The 18,357-nt window shown below is 39.7% G+C and overlaps 1 protein-coding gene across 2 annotated transcripts in view; it reads left to right on the forward strand.

Moving 5' to 3' along the window:
• Positions 1-17,794, forward strand: part of ULK2 (unc-51 like autophagy activating kinase 2) — a 41,218-nt gene extending 23,424 nt beyond the window's left edge. For both annotated transcript variants that reach the window (XM_054847142.1, XM_054847143.1), the window contains 15 exons: positions 603-663; positions 913-1,005; positions 4,121-4,258; positions 5,333-5,478; positions 5,713-5,793; positions 8,597-8,883; positions 9,007-9,200; positions 9,713-9,822; positions 10,667-10,816; positions 11,556-11,764; positions 13,071-13,249; positions 14,201-14,319; positions 14,708-14,865; positions 15,718-15,853; positions 15,957-17,794. In XM_054847142.1, coding sequence (XP_054703117.1) covers positions 603-663; positions 913-1,005; positions 4,121-4,258; positions 5,333-5,478; positions 5,713-5,793; positions 8,597-8,883; positions 9,007-9,200; positions 9,713-9,822; positions 10,667-10,816; positions 11,556-11,764; positions 13,071-13,249; positions 14,201-14,319; positions 14,708-14,865; positions 15,718-15,853; positions 15,957-16,024 — 2,129 coding nt within the window. In that variant the 3' untranslated portion in view covers positions 16,025-17,794. The remainder of the gene's footprint in view (positions 1-602; positions 664-912; positions 1,006-4,120; positions 4,259-5,332; positions 5,479-5,712; positions 5,794-8,596; positions 8,884-9,006; positions 9,201-9,712; positions 9,823-10,666; positions 10,817-11,555; positions 11,765-13,070; positions 13,250-14,200; positions 14,320-14,707; positions 14,866-15,717; positions 15,854-15,956) is intronic.
• Positions 17,795-18,357: the final 563 nt, after the last annotated feature.

The following is an 18,357-nucleotide window of genomic DNA, read 5'->3' on the forward strand; positions in this document are numbered from 1 at the left end:
ACTGAACATTTGTAGTCCGTGCTGTAGAGCTTTAGATAATAAATAAGTGCAGGTAAAAACATAAAAAATGTTTAACATGAAAGGTAAGGCATCAGACTGGGCTTGCACAGTAGTAAGACTTGAATACAGCACATTGTCGTTTTACGGTATCGTCCAAACCTGAATTGCCACTAGGAAAGTAGTCAGCTGATTTCTGTACGATGCCACCAACTCATGTTAAATATTTGACTAAATTAGTGCCTTGATCTCTGAAGGGTTTCTGTCATTCATTATTGTAAATTTCCTAGTGCTGATACTGTGCATTCTTAAACAATGGATTTTATTTCAAAATTATTATAATTAGTATAGCAAAAAAAAAACCCCTAGCAAAAAAACCAACAAAAATCTTGTTAAAGAACTGCCTTCCCCAGTTACATTTTTGTTGGTGGTCACATTTGAGATATTATCATACAAAAAACAGTTTGTGGAAAACTTTTATGTGTTCACAGGAGTTTGTCAGAGGTGGTTATTTCTACAACAGTAATATTGGAAGATTTTATTTTTTTTTTTTAAGATTCTGCTTCATGACGTAGGTTTTCAATGTGTTCTTCTGCTTACTGTAGATGATATGCCATTGGGAGCAGCTGGCAGGCGGGCTTCAAGCGAGTTCTTGATGTGTGGAGGGTAGGTGTGCTGAGCTTTATCCAAAAGAAGTCTCATGTTCTAAAATTGATACTGCAGCTGTAGAAGGGGTTGCTGGGGTTTTGGCAGTGATGAGTTTGCATAGCTGTGTGGACTTTCTTAAAGATTAATATGCCAAGTTGAATTTAGTATGAATATGTACACAGCTTGAATTCAGAAAGTTTTGCTGCAAAGTAGATAGTTTCTCTGATGTGAAGACCTGTCTTTTGACAGTGGTTTTTGTTTTCACAGGCAGTCGCCATTAACTATTTCTGGAAGCTCAGGAACTGTACAGAAACCATCCTCAGCCTCTTCTCGAAGTACTGCTTCTGGTACAGTTAACAGGTGCGTGATGTAGGCTTAGTATTTCTTCTGTTTTAAAAAAGGTTCTCTGCTGCTATGGATTTGTGGTTTGTTGTTTTGTTGTTTTTTTAATTGTGGATGGGTACTGGAAACTGAATTGAAATAGAAGCTAAACGTGTTTTTTCCAGGCTCTCTATGCTTAATGCCTTCTAATGGCTGATGGTTGTGTAGCTAACTTCTGGCTCTGATGCATCCCCAAAAGACTTCCTTAAGGAACGAAAGCATTCTTTTATATGTTTAAATTTTGAACTGGTTGAAACCAGAAACTTGGGAGACATAACTGACTTGTCCTTTTTGGTGTTATGAAGTACAATGCAGTCTTCATCTAGTAAGTCAAGATGTTGAATGCAGTATACATTTTAAGAAGTAGTTTTGTGTCTCCTGGCTGGATTGTCTTGTGTCTGGTAACTGGGTGTGGCTTCTGTGCAAGCAATTATTACTGTGAATTTCATGTTTGTGTCTCACAAGATACCAGAGAACCCACATGAAAGAGCTAAACATGTGTTGCAGTTTTTCCATCAGCAGGACTGTTAATAAGTCCTCTCTCTTCCACATGGTTGTAGACATAAGTTTCTGCTAGTTTGAAATTAAACTGATATTCATCAGTGGTGCCTGAAATCTTTCCTGTATTGTATTGGAGAATGTAAAGCTTAATTGTGCTGTTCAGCTATTCATGTAATATCTAAACAGAAGGGTTATGTTTGTCATTTGACCATGTAATGAATTTCACAATGTTTTCAGCACAAATAGGAAGAGGATGAGTGGCTAAATGGGGAATACAGCTATTATGTTGTGTGTATTTTTTGGCTTATGCTAATACTACATGGCCAAGAGTCGGCATTATTTGTTTAGAAATGCTCGTCACAAGAAAAGTTTGCTACTTTGTGCTGATCTTTGTGCAGTTTGTGGAATCTGCTGACATGGGCTGTCAGTACAGCTTTAATCTTACCTGCTATCGATAGAGCTTTAGTCTTACCTTTTATGTTTAAGGGCAGATAATGGGGATGGTGTGTCTGTAAAGATCCATTTGCTGTGGATTGGTCACCTACAACGTATTATAAATACATTGTAATTTCCTGTTCTAAATTATGTCAGGTGTCACAGTTTTTAGAGTTACAGGTTTTATGAAACTAGGGCAGTTATGTTATCTGTACCTTAGTCACTTAAGGGCTAAATGATTAGGAACAGGTGCCTACTGATTCAGTGTTTGTACTATAATAGTTTGATTTATCTGTTGGTTGAGTAAATTTGGTAACTAACTGGCTGCTTGAGACATGGTCTGAAGGAAGCAGAGTGTGTCTAATACTCTACAGGATGCTGGTTTGGGGTTTTTGTTGGTGGTTTGTTTTTTTTACTTCCTGAGAAATGTTCTTTCACAGTGTGTGATTTATTTTTTTTACAAAAGGTTGTGTTCTGTGAAACAGTGATTTTTTTTTTTTTTTTTTCCTGATTGCTGATCAAACTGAATGAATTGTACCCATAGTTATGCTGCTTTATGTCAAATAGAAGAAGCTGTAACGCTTCCCAGGCTCCAGCCAGAATGGGCAGAATAGGGAGAGGTGCTTCGCTCTCCTGTGGTTAATTGCTAATTTTATTCTCTAGATCTCACAGAAACAAGATTTGCATGGAACTCTGCACACATCTGTATTGCGTTTTTTCTAGCCAGTAACAAACCACATCAGACTTGAGGATGCCTAACCAGAGGTTAGCTTAGGTCTGAGATGGGAAGCCCTGATGGAAGGCCAAGTACTGTACCATGCCTCTCCACCACGCTAACTCAGCATTTCTGCTTCCGTTAGCTCACAACTCGCAGAGCTTGCTTGGCTCTGTCTGCACGGCTGTGTGAGAGCAAGGGAAGGCATTTTTCATGCCGAGTACTTTAAAAGTTGGAGTGCCTTCATGCCCTCCTCAGTGTCATTGCCACAGTTTAAATAACATCTGCTTCCCCTCTCCTGGAGGTCGGGCCTAGGGAGCCTCCCTGTGCTACCTCAGCGTGTTGGGTTAGTCGTGGCAGGCTGCCCGCTGCCTTTGTGTGGTTTCCACTTGAGACCTTCTTGTGCGGAAGCTTTCAGGCCTGCCACCAACTGTGTGCTCACAGCTGACTCTTAAATTACTCGGTAGTATCTAGAAACTGGGTGGCAATAAAATGGCAAACTTCTTTTGCTAAGGAAGCTCTATGTATATTAGGAAGTAGTGTTTCATTCTCAGAGGTAGCTAAGAGAATGGGACAAATGCAGTCAGAAACCCAGATTTCTGTTTAGCTGTAGCTGTGCAGTGAGTGCTGTAACTGCTTGTTTTCTAGAGCTCATGGTAGAAATTTTTTTCACATTTCCTCTAAGAATTTGTAATCTTTCTCTGAAGAGGTGGTTAATAAAGGACCAGATACAAAACTGATTGTCTTCCAAAAAGCCTATTCGTTTGAAAATCTTTCCATTGAATTCTGTCTTCCTTTAAAAGTGTTGGTAACTGATGACGTTGCAGTGGTTTGATTCCCTTATCAGATAGTGTACACTGAGGTAAGTCAGGTCACTGACTCTTTAGTGGAACTCGGGTAATGTTAATCTGCAGTTCGCGTCTGTGGTTTAATGTTCAGGTGTGTGGGTTTGGTCATTTTGTCAGGGTTGGTTACGTAACATATTTTCCTTTTGCAAGTTCACGATGTCTCTTGGGATATCTCTGACTGTGGCTTTTGTACGCATTCCAACCCTGCTGCTGAACTTCCTGTTCTTAGCGCAGTGGGTTTTCCTAGAACGCTATTTTGAAGTGTGGTAAACAGAGCGGGCTGATTGGCAGGAAGTCGGAGGGATCTGTAGATCGCTGTGATGCGTGACGAGTGCTTCAGCTAGTACTGCACTCTCAGCTTGGTTTGATTCTAGGCAGTGTAAGAAAGGTAGTTAGTAATGAACAGTTCCTGATCCTCCTCCGTGAAGTGTTAGAGCTAGATTAGGACAAGCTAAGATCATACTGCATGCAGAGACTGCAGAAGCAGTTTATTTGCCCTTTTCCTAGATTTTCTTGCAATTTCAACAATGGTGCAATTCAGAGAGAGACCTGTCTACCTATATTCATCTCCTGTCTCCATACCTTCCAACTTCAGGCATTGTCAGCCTTCAGTATCCCCCCGCAGCGAAACAGCACCTATCCCAGTTCCCACTCAGCTACGGAATTACCAGCGCATAGAACAGAACCTCTCCTCTACTGCCAGCCCTGTGTCAAACCCCCACGGATCACCAAGGTGAGTTTGTGGTGGTTTATTGGGGTTTTTTTAAACTCCTTTTTCTTGGTCCTAGTTTGTGTTTGTACCCTGACAGATGTCCGTGCTTTCTTGCTGATGTAATTTTTTTTTTTCTGCACAAAAACATACTTAAAGAGACATTTTAATGATAACAAATAATAGTCCTTCACAATCTCAGGATTGTTGGATGGGCACTTGAAATTTTTCATGAAAACAAAATGAGCTTGTTCTTTCACTCAGATGCAACCCAAGAAGGTAAAAAGATGAAGTCTTGCTTTTTTATTCCTCTTTGTGTATTGTATGGCATTACATCATAAACTAGAAAGTCAGTAATAAGTTATGTTTTGTTTTCACACATGTAGTGATGAGATGAACACATTGTTCTGTAGAATATCAAGAAAACAATTTTTGGCATGCTAGTTAACCAGCTTGTCTTACTACAAAGCTCTAGTGTGCCAGACTTATTCTCTGCCTTGTGGTCGACAGGATCAGGATTGTGAGGGTCAAAGACTTGCAAACAGACTACTCGGAACTCTGGAGATCTTTACAAAAACAAAACCCATGGTTCCTTGCATATTTTCAGGATCTCTGATTTTATAATAGTTGCTACACTTGGGGAAGTGCCGTTCCCTTAAATAATCTGTTTGCAGTTATTTGACCTGCATATCAGACCCAATATGAATTTTGTCATAATCTTTGTTGACATAAAAATGGGCATTTGCGACAATGCATTTCACTTGATTCTAAAATTTAGAATTTGATGATCAAGTTGTTTGACGATTAGGAATCCATATAATAAGGGATATCTGCTTTAATTTTCTCCAGTTAACAGGCTATTATGGATGGCATTGAAAGTTAAAAAGTCAGTGTGAGCAAAGGGAATTAAATCTTGCTTGTTTTCAGTATGGGAAGCTTAGCTTAAGTTACTAGCTTAAGCTTCAATGTTACAGCTTTCTCTTTAAATATCAGTATTTTCTTTAACCGATCATTGTACTCCTAGAGGGATTCTGAAGCTTTTATCTCAAGGAACCACAGTTACTATAGTGTGTGTAACCATTCTTTTCACCTTGTTAGAGCTGGAGTTGTGAGACGCTCAAATACTAGCCCAATGGGCTTCATGAAGATGGGCTCCTGTTCTCCAGTACCAGCTGACACTGCGCAGGGTGTTGGGCGCAGGTTATCCACAGGATCTTCTAGACCGTATTCTCCTTCACCACTAGGTAAGCCCATCAATTTTTAGTGATTAGTAAAGATTTATCTGCAACAGTATTTCAGAACACTAATTCTTGCTTGAAATTATCTTAAAGCAAAATCTGCCCAACTAGGTCACATTTGCAAAAATAATTTCTGTTAAATGACTCACAGAAGTATACTAGCTAGGTTTTATTTTTGTTTACCTTCATTTGTAGGTGAAGTATAAAGTGTAAATTCATATTTTGATTTTGTTTGCATAGTTGGAACCATACCTGAGCAGCTTGGACACTGTTGTTGCGGACAACTTCAAGGACATGAATCAAGGAGTAGAAACTTCTCAGGTGAGTGATTTTGGACAATGCAACGGTACTATTTTGATAGCACTTCTACAGCATTTTGTGAAAGGGGAGGAGAGCCAACACTACATTAGTATGGGTTAATAGGAGACACTAGGTAAGTGGTACACTGAGTTTCTGTAGAAACTTAGCCCAGTTTCAGCTATATCGAGGCACCTTTCCCCATAACTAATTCCCTACACAATAAGAGAGCAATTGAAGTTTCTTTTTCTCAAGATGAAAAAGCAATTGTGATAATACCTGTCTGTAAGCAGGGGTGGAGGTGAATGGATTATAATGAATGGTAGTAACGTGCTTCTCGGAATCTGGTTTTGATAGACCAGCTCTGTCATGCCAGTCCTCAGAAAAGGGAGGAAGAACTGCCAGTGTACAGTGTGCAGCACGTTTTTGTCATTCCCTTAGGAAATTGACTGGGATCTGATTTTAGTGTTGCTAAGCATTCAGTAAGCTTTGCAAGTCATAAATTATTATGGCATGCCAGCAGGAAAAAAAAAAATCAGGGAGAAATAGAACTTGAAGTTGTTCTGAGACTGTTAAAGATGGAATTGCACTGTAATGTCAGAAGGACTGAGCATAAGAGTATACAATTCTGCAATGCGTTCTTTTGCTCAATACACATTTTGGGTGCAATTTCTTCTTTATCTAAAACACGAGTTACACGTTTTATTTCAACTTTGAGAGGTAGTGTTGAAACTGCATTATGGGGGGTTTCCCCCTATTTAAACACTTTCCAAAATCATCTGGAGATGATAGAGCATTTCTTGGAGTAGCCATATCTCAAATATCTGGGAATGGTTTCATCTATGTGAAATAAGTTCTATGATGTGTCTCAAAAATTGCCTTCATAATTGCTATGCCATTGGCAGTCTCAGCAAAAGACAAGGAATGAGTGAATCCTCAGATTCGAAATGATCTCTTCTCTTAAAAAAAAAAAAAGTTTGTGTGAAGAGAATACAAAGCGGTATGTATGCTTTTCTTGTTGCATCTTTTCTTTGGATAGAACTTCATAGGGCTGTTGGTTTAGTGCCTTTTGCCAGTGTCAAACTGACTTGTAACGTACCACAGCACTGTTTTTATGGCTGTAAGGGGTTTTTTCCTAATGTTTCATTTCTTTATGTGTCTTCTGCATTCTTTTCCTACTTGACTTTATTTCATAATTTCAAATGAATGCAGTGGTATTTGTATTTGTAAAATACCACAAATTGCAGCAAGTCTGTTTCTCAGCGTTTAAATGGGTATGGGAAGCTGTCTTTTGCTTCTGGGTGAAGTGAGGTCATCTGTGCTGAGATTTTCCTAAGGACTGAAGATGTCTGTCGTAATGTAGCTTCTGAACTAATTGAGCTGCTCTTGCTGCCAGTGGCAGCAGAGCGCAAACTTGTAATTCAGAAGCCTTCCCTGTGGTGGCAATGACACTATATCAGTAACCAGTGAGATTTAAGACTCGTTTCTGAAACGACAGGTGAGGACTTTCAATGCTGTGAGACAGACAAGCAGAGGGATTTCAAACAAGCAAATTCTTGGCTGGGAAGTTAATGAGAAATAGACTTGATCTCTCTGCTGGAGCTGCAGGCAGAAGGGCTATTCTAAAACATTAATGGAGTGGAATGAAATCAAAATGAAGTAGTTCATATTCAAAATCTAACTAGCGAGAGCATAGGCTTAAGAAGGTTGAAAGATGTGTCTTAACAGCTACGCACTTCATGAGCAAACTGCAAGAAGTTTGTGATTTTTTTTTTGAGCATACATTTATGAAACAGAGCCAATCAGAAGATTGTCTTGGCCAGCTCTTAAAAATCTTATCTAGTTAGTATGGTTCATTTTCAGTTTTGCCTTTTTTTTTTCTTTTTTTTAAATGTGAGTGAAATTGTCACTTCAGTGTCAGTTCTTTGAGTTTACAAAGATACACATTTTATCTGGGAAGCTGTGGCCATAAAGCTGAAGTCTTATGTACTATCTGTAACCTTGCCCAGTTCCTCATCATGAGACATAAAAACATCACAAGGAAGAGACCATTTCATCAAATCTCGGGTTCCTTATTTTGAAAGAGGAAGGGCACCTTTCAGTAGGTGAGATGTTCATAACAGATATTTCCCCAAAACGCTCTGTTTAAATGACTGCTTATAGCTCTTCCATATCTGTTTGCATTAGGAGAAACTCTGCACTCATACTTCCTTTGTACACAGTAAGCTTTTGAAAAGGATTCAGTCTGACAGACTACAAAGCAAATTACTGCCCAAAGTAATGATCCCAAACTGTTTCATCAGAATAATTTGGTTCTTTTTAGTACCTAGTTTTCTTGCAGGAACCATGAGATGAGCTGCCTTTTGTGTCTGCAAATGAAGTCATTGCGTACAAAACAAGTCATTAACATGCAATGTTGTATTCACGTGCTTGTTTGCAAGAATGTAATTCCAGTACTTGAGAACGTCTATTCAACCTAGAGTCTTGGCGGCTGCACTTGAAATTTCAGTATTGGTTATGCCATTCCTGCTGAATCCAACCACTTTATTTGTCTTGATGCAGGTTGCCAGAGGTACTGCAGCTGCCAGTACAGCTGTCACCCTGAAATCTTGCCTATTTGGCAGCTCAAACATCTCATCAGTGTAATGTAACCTTAGTCCAAATAGCCGACAGGCTAAATCCATTCTCCTTGCCATCTAGTGAGTTGATGATCAGAGATATCTCATGATATTTGCAGTCCCATCTCCTTTCAGTTTAATGTTGATCTCTGGCATTTTGGGCTTCATTGATACATAGAATTTTACTTCATTGTTTTTCATCCCTGCAGGTTCTCCGATACCACCATCTCAGTCTCCACAGTCGCTTTTGATGGGAGCGAGGTTGCAGAGCGCTCCTACTCTCACAGATATTTACCAAAACAAGCAGAAGCTCAGAAAACAGCATTCAGACCCCGTATGCCCATCCTATGCTGGGTATGGATACAGCCATTCTCCACAGCCAAGTAGGCCAGGTAGCCTGGGAACATCACCTACCAAACATATGGGATCGTCACCTAGGAGTTCAGACTGGCTCTTCAAAACTCCATTACCAACGATCATTGGCTCTCCTACTAAGGTTTGTTGAGTTTGTCACTGTCAGTAAAATGTGAAGTGGTAACACACTGTCTGAAACCATTCCCAAGAATATTTTGGGGTTCTAACTTTGTTTTTTGTGTGTCCTTGGTCTTGATTCTTAAAGGCAACAGCTCCTTTCAAAATACCTAAAACTCAAGCATCCTCGAACTTGCTGGCCCTGGCAAATCGCCAGGGCTCAGTAGATACCCAGTTGCAGCCTAAAGACATCGCTGACCCAAGGGATTTCACGCACTTTCACTCGACCCAAGGAGGTGAAAAGCAGGCAGGAGAACAGCACAGTAAAACTGTATTCGGCAGGTAGGCATTGTAGTATTTACAACCTGTGAAGTTGGGAAGGTAACTTGGCAGGAGAATGTATGTTGCACAAGTGACTTGGAGGGGAAGAGCATGCAAGAAGCGAGCTGTGGAGATGCTGAGGTTTGGTGTATACAACAGAAACATTTTGTACTGTGTATAAATATAGCACGGACTTCCTGGAGCACTTTGTGTTGCTGTCTAGTTCCTCTTTGTTTTGATTATCTGAACATGGAATTTCATTGCCTCTGTGAAGCCTGTTCAGTTTTTGCTTGAAAATCTATATGACAGAATTTTGCAATATAAATTTTTAAGAGAAAAAGGTCTCTGTTTTTATGGTTAGCTCTGTTTCAGTAGGTCCATGGTGAACAGTGAGATTTCAAGACTTTCTGTACTTTTGTTGAAGAATTCTCTATAATAAATACCAAGAATCTGAAAGTCATCCTTAGTTGCAAGTTAGATAGGAAGATCTTAGTGAAGAACTTTGTTGTGAATTCATATGTTTTTCTGTTTAGGTCTGTTAGTACTGGGAAGCTATCGGATCAACAGGTAAAGACTACCCTTGGTGGCCAGCTATATCAAGGCAGTACAGACAGCCTCAATACAGAGCGACCGATGGATACAGGTAAGGAACAGATTGATACATCCAAGCAGTCTTTATGTTCTAGGGTTTTTATGGAGTGCCAACTAGATACAGTTCTGCTTCCAACTTTGATAATTGGCTCTGACAATTTATAGCCTCAGTACAGAAGGCTTTTTTTAAATCTTTATGGGGATATGTTTCATTTCTTTAGCATAGCTTTAAAAAGAACTGAGACAGGAAAATAGCTATTTCTGTACTAAACACAGAAATATCTCAACTGCCTATACTGGCTAGAGAGGTTTGGGGTTTTTTTGTTTGGTTTTATTTTTAATGCCACATTTGTGGCTGTTTCATTCCTAATTCCATCTTGTTTTCATATGAAAGCCAGCTTATGTAATTCTGGGTCGTTTGGGTTTTTTTATTTTTTCTCCTCCCTCCCCCAGCTTGTCCCTTGCCACAAATGGCCACCTAAAGTTCTCACCTCATTTCTGAGCAGATGGAAGGAGTTCTGCAGACAGGGCTTGTTTTTAGCCTCCAGACCTGTCATGGTCTGCCTTCAGAATTTTTTTGTTGTGTCTTTTGCTGCAGGACTGGTGTTGTCCTCAGGCTCTCAGAGAGAGCCTCTGTTGCTCTTTTCTAGGCGAGAATAGAGCAGAGAGAGATCGAAAGTAGAAAGATCTGTGTAGACCGCATCCTGACTCTTTTTGTGTGTTGCCAAGGCTGTCCACTGACAGCAAATAAAACAAGCTGAGAACTTCTAGCTAATCCAAGTTTTGGATGTACATCAAAGCATGTTGTGTTGCAGTGCTGCAGTTGGCTGCATATAATTACTTATTGGTATGATTATATGTAATAAGGACTAACTTGCTGAAATCTTCTCTTCCAGCTCCAGCAGGAGCCTATGGAATTGCCATGGCACCTCCTATGGGAAGTGGGGCGAGTTCTCGGGCTGTCATGTTTACTGTTGGGTCCCCTCCAAGCAGCGCCACCCCTCCTACCTGCACCCATATGGTCCTCAGAACAAGAACCACCTCAGGTAAGACTTTCCTGACAACCGTGGACGGTTCTCAAATGCAGTATTTAGCCTTGCCTACTTCTTGGGCCAGTAAGCTGCTTACTGCCTGGCGCAGTAGGTCCTCTAGGCCATACAGTAAAAGTGCTCTCTATAAATAGAGATTAGTATCAGATAACTTCTGCCTTCTCTGTCCTACAGAGAGGGCCAGAGGCATGGATTTACAGTACAGCAGTGTGTAACCTCCTGTGTACACAGCTTTACTCCACCACAGGGAGTATAATAGATCTCTGTGACAAAGGTGGAGAGAGAAGGTTAGATTTCTGATTCTGTGTTTTTGCCTGCTGCTGTGCATGGTACCAGAAACAACACACAAGGAGTGTGAGCTGACTGCATTTCAATGTCAGCTATGTTGCCAAATATCAAAGATCTCAAGGTAAAGGCCTTCATCTGTTCAGGACAAGCAGGAGTCTGCAGCAGTGTGCTTTTGGGAACTATAGCACAACCTTTGGTCTGTACTGTTGGACTCTGTGCCTTGGAATCCTTGTCAGCCATTTTCCAGAATCTGTAGTATAAATCGTCACTGTTCATTTAAGGTGTAGCCTTCGCATTCTCTACAGAGCAATGCAAGGAACAATGAGGAGAGCCTCCCAAGAGTGAATCTGTGATGACTACTGATTTGTCATTTGCTATCATCTGCAGCCTCAGCACTGCGAGATGGAACAACCTATTAGACTGAATGTGTCTGTTATTTTTCTTGTAGTTGGATCAAACAGTTCTGGAGGGTCTCTCTGCTCTACTAGTGGCCGTGTATATATGGGCTCTCCTCCTGGTATTTATATGGGTTCTTCTCCTCCGGGAGCCGAGGCAGCTCCGAGTCTGAAGTACATGCCTTATGGTACTTCGCCTCCCAGCTTAGAGGGCTTTATCACTTTTGAAGCTCCCGAATTGCCTGAGGAAACTTTAATGGAGGTATAGAAAAAATAATTTAATGTTTTATAATGTATAATGCTGCTAAAACAGAGACATGGTAAAAACAGGACTGCTCAGTGCACTTAGTAGTTTCCTCCTCCCTATCTCACATATTCCTTTTTAAGATCTTGAAAATATTCCTGTATCAATTGTGGCCAGTTTCTCTTTGGTAATTATTCCTGGCATTTCACGCATTTGAATAGGTAACCAAAGGAACACGACTGCTTTTGTTCACCGGAGCCTTCCAGAGAGGCCTCCGTTTGAACACCAAGTCTCTGGACATGGGTGCTGACAGTCGCAATATTCCTCTGGGCATTGTTTTTAACTGCTTCTTTGCAGTCAGTGGATGACGTTAAATCCTACTTGTGGGAAGAGTGTCATATTTTTTTTTTAAATGTGTGGAGGAGTGACACTTTAAAACGCAAATTGAGATGGTCTTTCACCAGACTGCTATCCTGGGACTGTAAATCTCTCAAGACAGATTGCTGTTCTGTTTTCTCATTCACATCTTGCTGGAAGGTGTTTGGATCTCTATTGAAGCTATATGTTGTAACATGAATGTTTGACAGTACACTGTATTCTTCCCACAGATAGAGTTTAAAATGTACTTAGACCTGCATTACTAATGAAAAGATTATAAATATTGCTAACCTATGTTTGATTAGTTTTGAAGGCTAACTTTTTTTTCTGAGCAGAGACTATGCATGTAGTATCTGTTTTAGTCACCAAGAAACAGTGATTTGTTAGCTCAAATTGAAGTTGTTTAGTTTAAATTGTAAACTTTGGCAACAGCCACCTTTTAACACAATATAATTCTAGATCTAAGTGTAAATTAGAGTGAAGCAGATAAGTATGAAGCTTTTGATCGGTTCTTTTGTGGGTGTCAAGTCTGTTATATAATAAAAGCCAAATGTTCTTCCTGGCTTCTCATACAAGTGCCGAGCATATTTTTGGGTTGCTGATAATATAATAACAAGTAATATGTCCCACTTGTCATTCCTTTAGTTGCTCAGGTTTCAACAAACATAGAATTCTGTGTCCCAGTTCCTTTTGGCTTTGTTGAAAGACTCTTAAGGATAAGCTACAGTATCTTGAAGTCATTAACAAAGAGAAAATAAGTTAATATCTGTTGATCTGTTTGGACCCATTTGGTTCTGTAGTCCCTAGTGCTGGATCTAGTACAGTGTGATTTCTGCATAGAATTGACATACCAAGAAATCCTCAAATGATTAGCAAGAGTTTTAAGTGTACTTGTTTGCTTTATGGCTTATAATGGTTAAATTGTTGTCGTCTTTCCCTCTGACAGAGAGAACATACAGATACACTGCGTCATCTAAACATGATGCTGACATTTACAGAATGTGTTCTGGATCTGACAGCAGTCAGAGGAGGAAACCCAGACCTGTGTACTTCTGCAGTATCGCTGTACCAAATCCAAGAGAGCATAGTTGTTGATCAGATCAGCCAGCTAAGCAAAGAATGGGGGTAAGTATGTGGTCAAATAGTATCAAGGGAATTAGTGAATATTCAATACCTATAAAATGTATTCAAACTGTGCCTTTTTTATTGGGAGTGATTGTTTTACCATATAGAATATTTTATAGGAATAAGTTTTTAACAACGGAAGACAGATCAGAAACAGCAAAGTATAGGGACATATTTGCCAGCAGACAAATAAAAGGACAGTGTTTCCTGGCCTGCCACATAAGTTGGGGAAAGTGGTGAGGAGTTGCGGCTTGAGGCGCAGCACCCTATTTCTAGACTTGGGAAATTTGTGTACCAGCTTCTGGCAGGTCTGAGCCCTCATCTGTTCCTGTTGACCAGGCTGCAGCAGTAGCACTGAGGGGGAGGCTGGGAAGGAGGAAGGAGTCTCCAAATTGAACTTTTTCCAGTGGAACCAATCAGCCCTAATATAAAACCAAAAGTGAGGAGAAATATGAGAAATTTGGAGTGGTGGGAAAGGGCAGTTCCACTTCCTGCCTTCTTCCTGAAAAAAAAAACCAACCAAAAACCCAAACAAAACCCCCCCCAACAACAACACAAAAAAACCCCTGCAAAGTGTTTGCTTTTCACAACTGAGAATTCCAGGGGCACAGGAAATGATGCTGCAAGAAAAGTACACTCAGTTGCTTGTGGTAAGACGTTGACCTCGGGCAGTTAGTCCCCACAAATAAGTGTTCTTTTTTAAAATGTCTACATTAAAGCAGTTTTTATTTGCTGCTGCAGCTACTAGATCAGCAGATGTACTCTCAACCCATGACAGAGTGTTTGTGAAGGGAAGGGAGGGGTGGAGTTGCATTTTAAACATCTATCTTCCTTTTCAGCTGCTGCTGGGTCCTATGTAGGGTTGTGATTAAAAAGTGGTATGTGCCCATGGCTTGAGTGTGTTCAAGAAAGGTGGTTTGATACTTTTTTTTTTTCCCCTCCCCTTCTCAGACAAGTAGAGCAGCTGGTGTTGTATATGAAAGCCGCCCAGTTACTTGCATCTTCTCTGCATCTTGCCAAAGCACAGGTTAAATCGGGGAAACTGAACCCATCCACTGCTGTTAAGCAAGGTAGATGCAACATAATTTAATTTGCTTTGCTTGTGAATTTTCTTTGCTGATACATCACTCAAGAAGCTTAAGTTGCAACATTTGTTTGTTTTCCTCTGTACAAGAGAATTGTAGATATGTACAATTCCACAGTTCTGATAGTAAACAAAGATACAGCTAGAAACTGTTAAGAAATGGGCAGTTATTAACTTGAAATGGAAATTACTTGATATATACTTTAATGTTTATTTACTCTGCCACTTCTATGAATAAAAGCACAAGTTTAAACAGGTTGACTTTGCTAGTGCTGGGAAAGCTGAACTTAGGCTATGTTGTTGTTTGGTTGTGCGGGGTTTATTGGTTGATTGTGTTTGGGGGTTTTTTTAATTTCTTCTTACCTTTCTTCCAGTTGTGAAAAGTCTCAATGAGAGATACAAATTCTGTATCGGCATGTGCAAGAAATTGACGGAAAAGTTGAATCGTTTCTTTTCAGACAAGCAAAGGTTCATTGATGAAATCAACAGTGTAACTGCAGAGAAACTTATCTACAGCTGTGCTGTAGAAATGGTAAGTCATTCCTTTTACCTAAACGATAGGGCATTGAGATGAATTGCTTCCTTTTCTTGCATACCTCTTCTACATAACCGGAAAATAGAATATATGTTTCCAGAATTCTGTTTGTGGTAGTTTTTGTTAGTCTTTCACTCCTGCCCTGCTTTAACTGTGGCTAAAGTTCCTGGCAGATACTGTTCCTCAGGGACGTTTCCCCTCCATCAGCACATTCGGTACATAAACACTAGAAAGTGAACTCCTCAGCCACACAGCAGCCCTGTGTGCTGAAGCCTGAGCCAGAATAAGGCTTACAGCAGTAGCTTCAGCAATCTGCTGGGTCAATTTGAGGAACATCAGCCTGTCCATACAAAGCAAAACCAGTAGCAAGCGTGGGGAAGTGTTTCATGTAATTGATAAACACTGTATCTGCCATGGAGCAGATGCAGTAACCATACAGGAAACTGAACTGCTTTTTTGGTGAGAGGGAAGTCTTTTTTTTAACATAGATGTCACACAAAAGATACTGGTGAATGTTGTGCTTAACCCTGAAAACGGTGTAGTCGTGCACAATTTGTCATCTTTACAAGAGATGTGGGTATAAGAACAAGCATATTTATTCATACATTGTTGTAACACATGTAAACACAAAAGATCAAAAAGTGCTTTTATAGCTTGTATGTGCAGATTATCCTTGGCTAATACAGCACAGGCGCTATATTCTCTCAGACTTCATTATAAAAACAAATCAGCTAAATTAAAGCTCAAACATAATTTCTTAATGACACTTTTATATCATTTGTTTTGAATCTTTCAATTAATTACTTACCTAATGCAGTTTATGTAACTGCATCTCCTGAATGATTCCAGGTTCAGTCGGCAGCTCTGGATGAGATGTTTCAGCAAACTGAAGATATCACATATCGATATCACAAAGCAGCCTTGCTGCTGGAAGGACTGACTAAAATACTGCAAGACCCTGCAGATATAGAAAATGTACACAAGTGTAAGTTCATGTTGAATAATGAAAATACTGAAAATTACATGGAGTTAGTGCATTATAAAATAATACTGAAGTCATTGCCTATTTTACCTCTCTCTGTTTTCAGATAAATCTAGCATCGAGCGAAGGCTTTCCGCACTTTGCTACAGCACAGTGGCTGTATATGAGCAGTAGGAATATCCCGAGGACCAGATGGTGTGAACATAAGGGACCACATCAGTGATACTGCACTTTTCACTACAGCTTAATTGTTGTCCTTGTTCTGCCCCACGTGGAAGATGATTCTTACATTTCTGTGGTGACTACCAAAGAAACAGCAGCATATTCAAAGAGGAAAAATTCCAAAAGTACACTTGCCTTACCAATCCAGCAGCTCCTTTTTCTTCCTAGAAACAGAATTTAAAAGAATCTCTCTTCACATTTCAAACTGATCCTTGTACGTATGCTTTGACTTGAATGATCAGGGTTGTTTTTTTCCTCGTGAGGCTCATAGAGAGAGTGGATCCTTCTGCATCAGGTACAAAAAGACATTTCCGTCAGAAGATTCCCTCAAAAGTTTGTGACAAATATTTTTAAGTTGTCGGTAAAATGTGGCAGAGTGAATTTGGGAAACCCTAACCATGTACAAGTGCTGTTCGAAGCTTTTGGGGCTAAGCTGGCTTGTATCGGAGCTCACATGTTGTAAACATGGCTCAGCTTGTCATATGAAGGGATGGCGAGAAAGTGCTCTTTCACATGGGGGAAAGATGGTAATGGAAGAAATTGTGCTCCATCTGTGCAAAATCCCAATGGGTTTTCAGCTGATGTGGATACAATTTGATGATCTTCTTCCAAAATATTTTGTTTTGCACTAATTTACTAAAGCAACTGTATATTCATTTTTGAAGAACTATATAAAAAAAATTAGAGAAAGAAGGCACAATGGACTTGGCTGAATTTCATTTCAGTGTACATAAAATTCTTTTCAGAATTTCAGATGTAGCTTCTAGAAGACTTTCAAACAAACTGTACAAACTTGTATTCATGTGAACCTTTCCATTTTATACCTATTTGTCTAATACTTGAGTAACTACTGCTCTGGACTTTCTCAGTAATAGCAATGTTGAGTTGCTGGTTGTTTGCTTTTTATATAGATTTGGTTGCATCTTTTGTTGTGCATGTGATATGTGCATTAATGCCTGCAGTCTCTAGGGGTGTAATGACAGTTCTCTGTAGTTTGTTTCTTGGGCAGTATTACAATAAATACTGTAAACGGAAAGGTTCTGCAAGGAACCATGCAAAACCAGAAAATAATGTTGGGGTTTGAGATGCTGATAAATTGATGTAGAATATCTACATATTCTGTGTGAAAAATCAGGATTATTTTGTGTGCATTTTGGGGGAGAGGTGGGAAGCTTCATTTAGCCTTATGGGCATCATCATTTCAAGCATCCCACAAGATCATCAGGACAGTGATTTGCAAAGTATTTAGGCAGATCAGCTTCTCTGGAAATGGTTCCTATACTTTATTTTTGGGACTTTTTTTGTTACTCAGCTGCTTGGATACTTGAATAAACCATTCTCCAGGACAAAATCATTTTAATCCTCTTTAAACACAGTGGTTTGAACTATTTGACAAAGTTGTACAGGGCTTACACATCAAAATATTGTTTCAGTGTTCAGATAACCATGTGTTTCCTTTACTTTGACAGAGTAATGTACTTTTTACCTTATTTATCTGTATGAAATTCCAACAGTTAATTTGAAAGTGTTTGTTTATATAATGTTTGTATTTTTAGGTCTTTAATACGGTGTTTCTACCTCTCCTTTGTAATTGCATGCATTATTCTTGAAACTAGGTAATAACTCACTGAACTGTTGCGTAATAGCCTTTTTATTATGGCCTGTATAAATGTATATTAAGGTAAAATAAATACTGACACTAGAAGTGTTTCTATGGTAAAACCAAGTTTCTTCGTCTCTGTAACTGAAGGCCAATGGCATTAACTTCAACACAAAACAAAAACAAAACAGTTTGTACTTGGCTGGCTAAACCAAGTTGCTGAATGTTCCCTTCTTGGATGAAGAGATGCTCACCTCTGCAGTTGGACATGTCACCGGGGCAGGATGGGGCGACATGCTTGAGTTCGTTATCTCTGGATAGGTCTGGCACAAAGTGTCTCCACGTTTGTTTTCCCTTGCTTTAGGAAAACAATTTACCCTGCCTTTTTAAAAAAAAAAACAACTTGGATTTGAAAACAAATATGGTAAATAGGTTCCTGGGTAACAGCTGTATGTTCTTTCGACAAGGTGCCTCTAGCAAAGAGGAGCTGTCTGGGCTGCCAAAACAGCATGTACAGAGCCAATTGACAAAAACCGGCAGTAAGTTACAGTTTCAATCCAGACCTTACAAAAAACAGGCTTTGTCCGCCTTGTAGCTAATATCCTCTCCCCAGCTGAGGTGTGCTGTGGTAGCTGGTATGTGGCTGTTGTATTTCTTTGTTGTACTATCAATTTTTTCCTGGTTT

Source organism: Grus americana, chromosome 19 (genome assembly GCF_028858705.1).
Source record: "Grus americana isolate bGruAme1 chromosome 19, bGruAme1.mat, whole genome shotgun sequence".
Taxonomy (NCBI): domain Eukaryota; kingdom Metazoa; phylum Chordata; class Aves; order Gruiformes; family Gruidae; genus Grus; species Grus americana.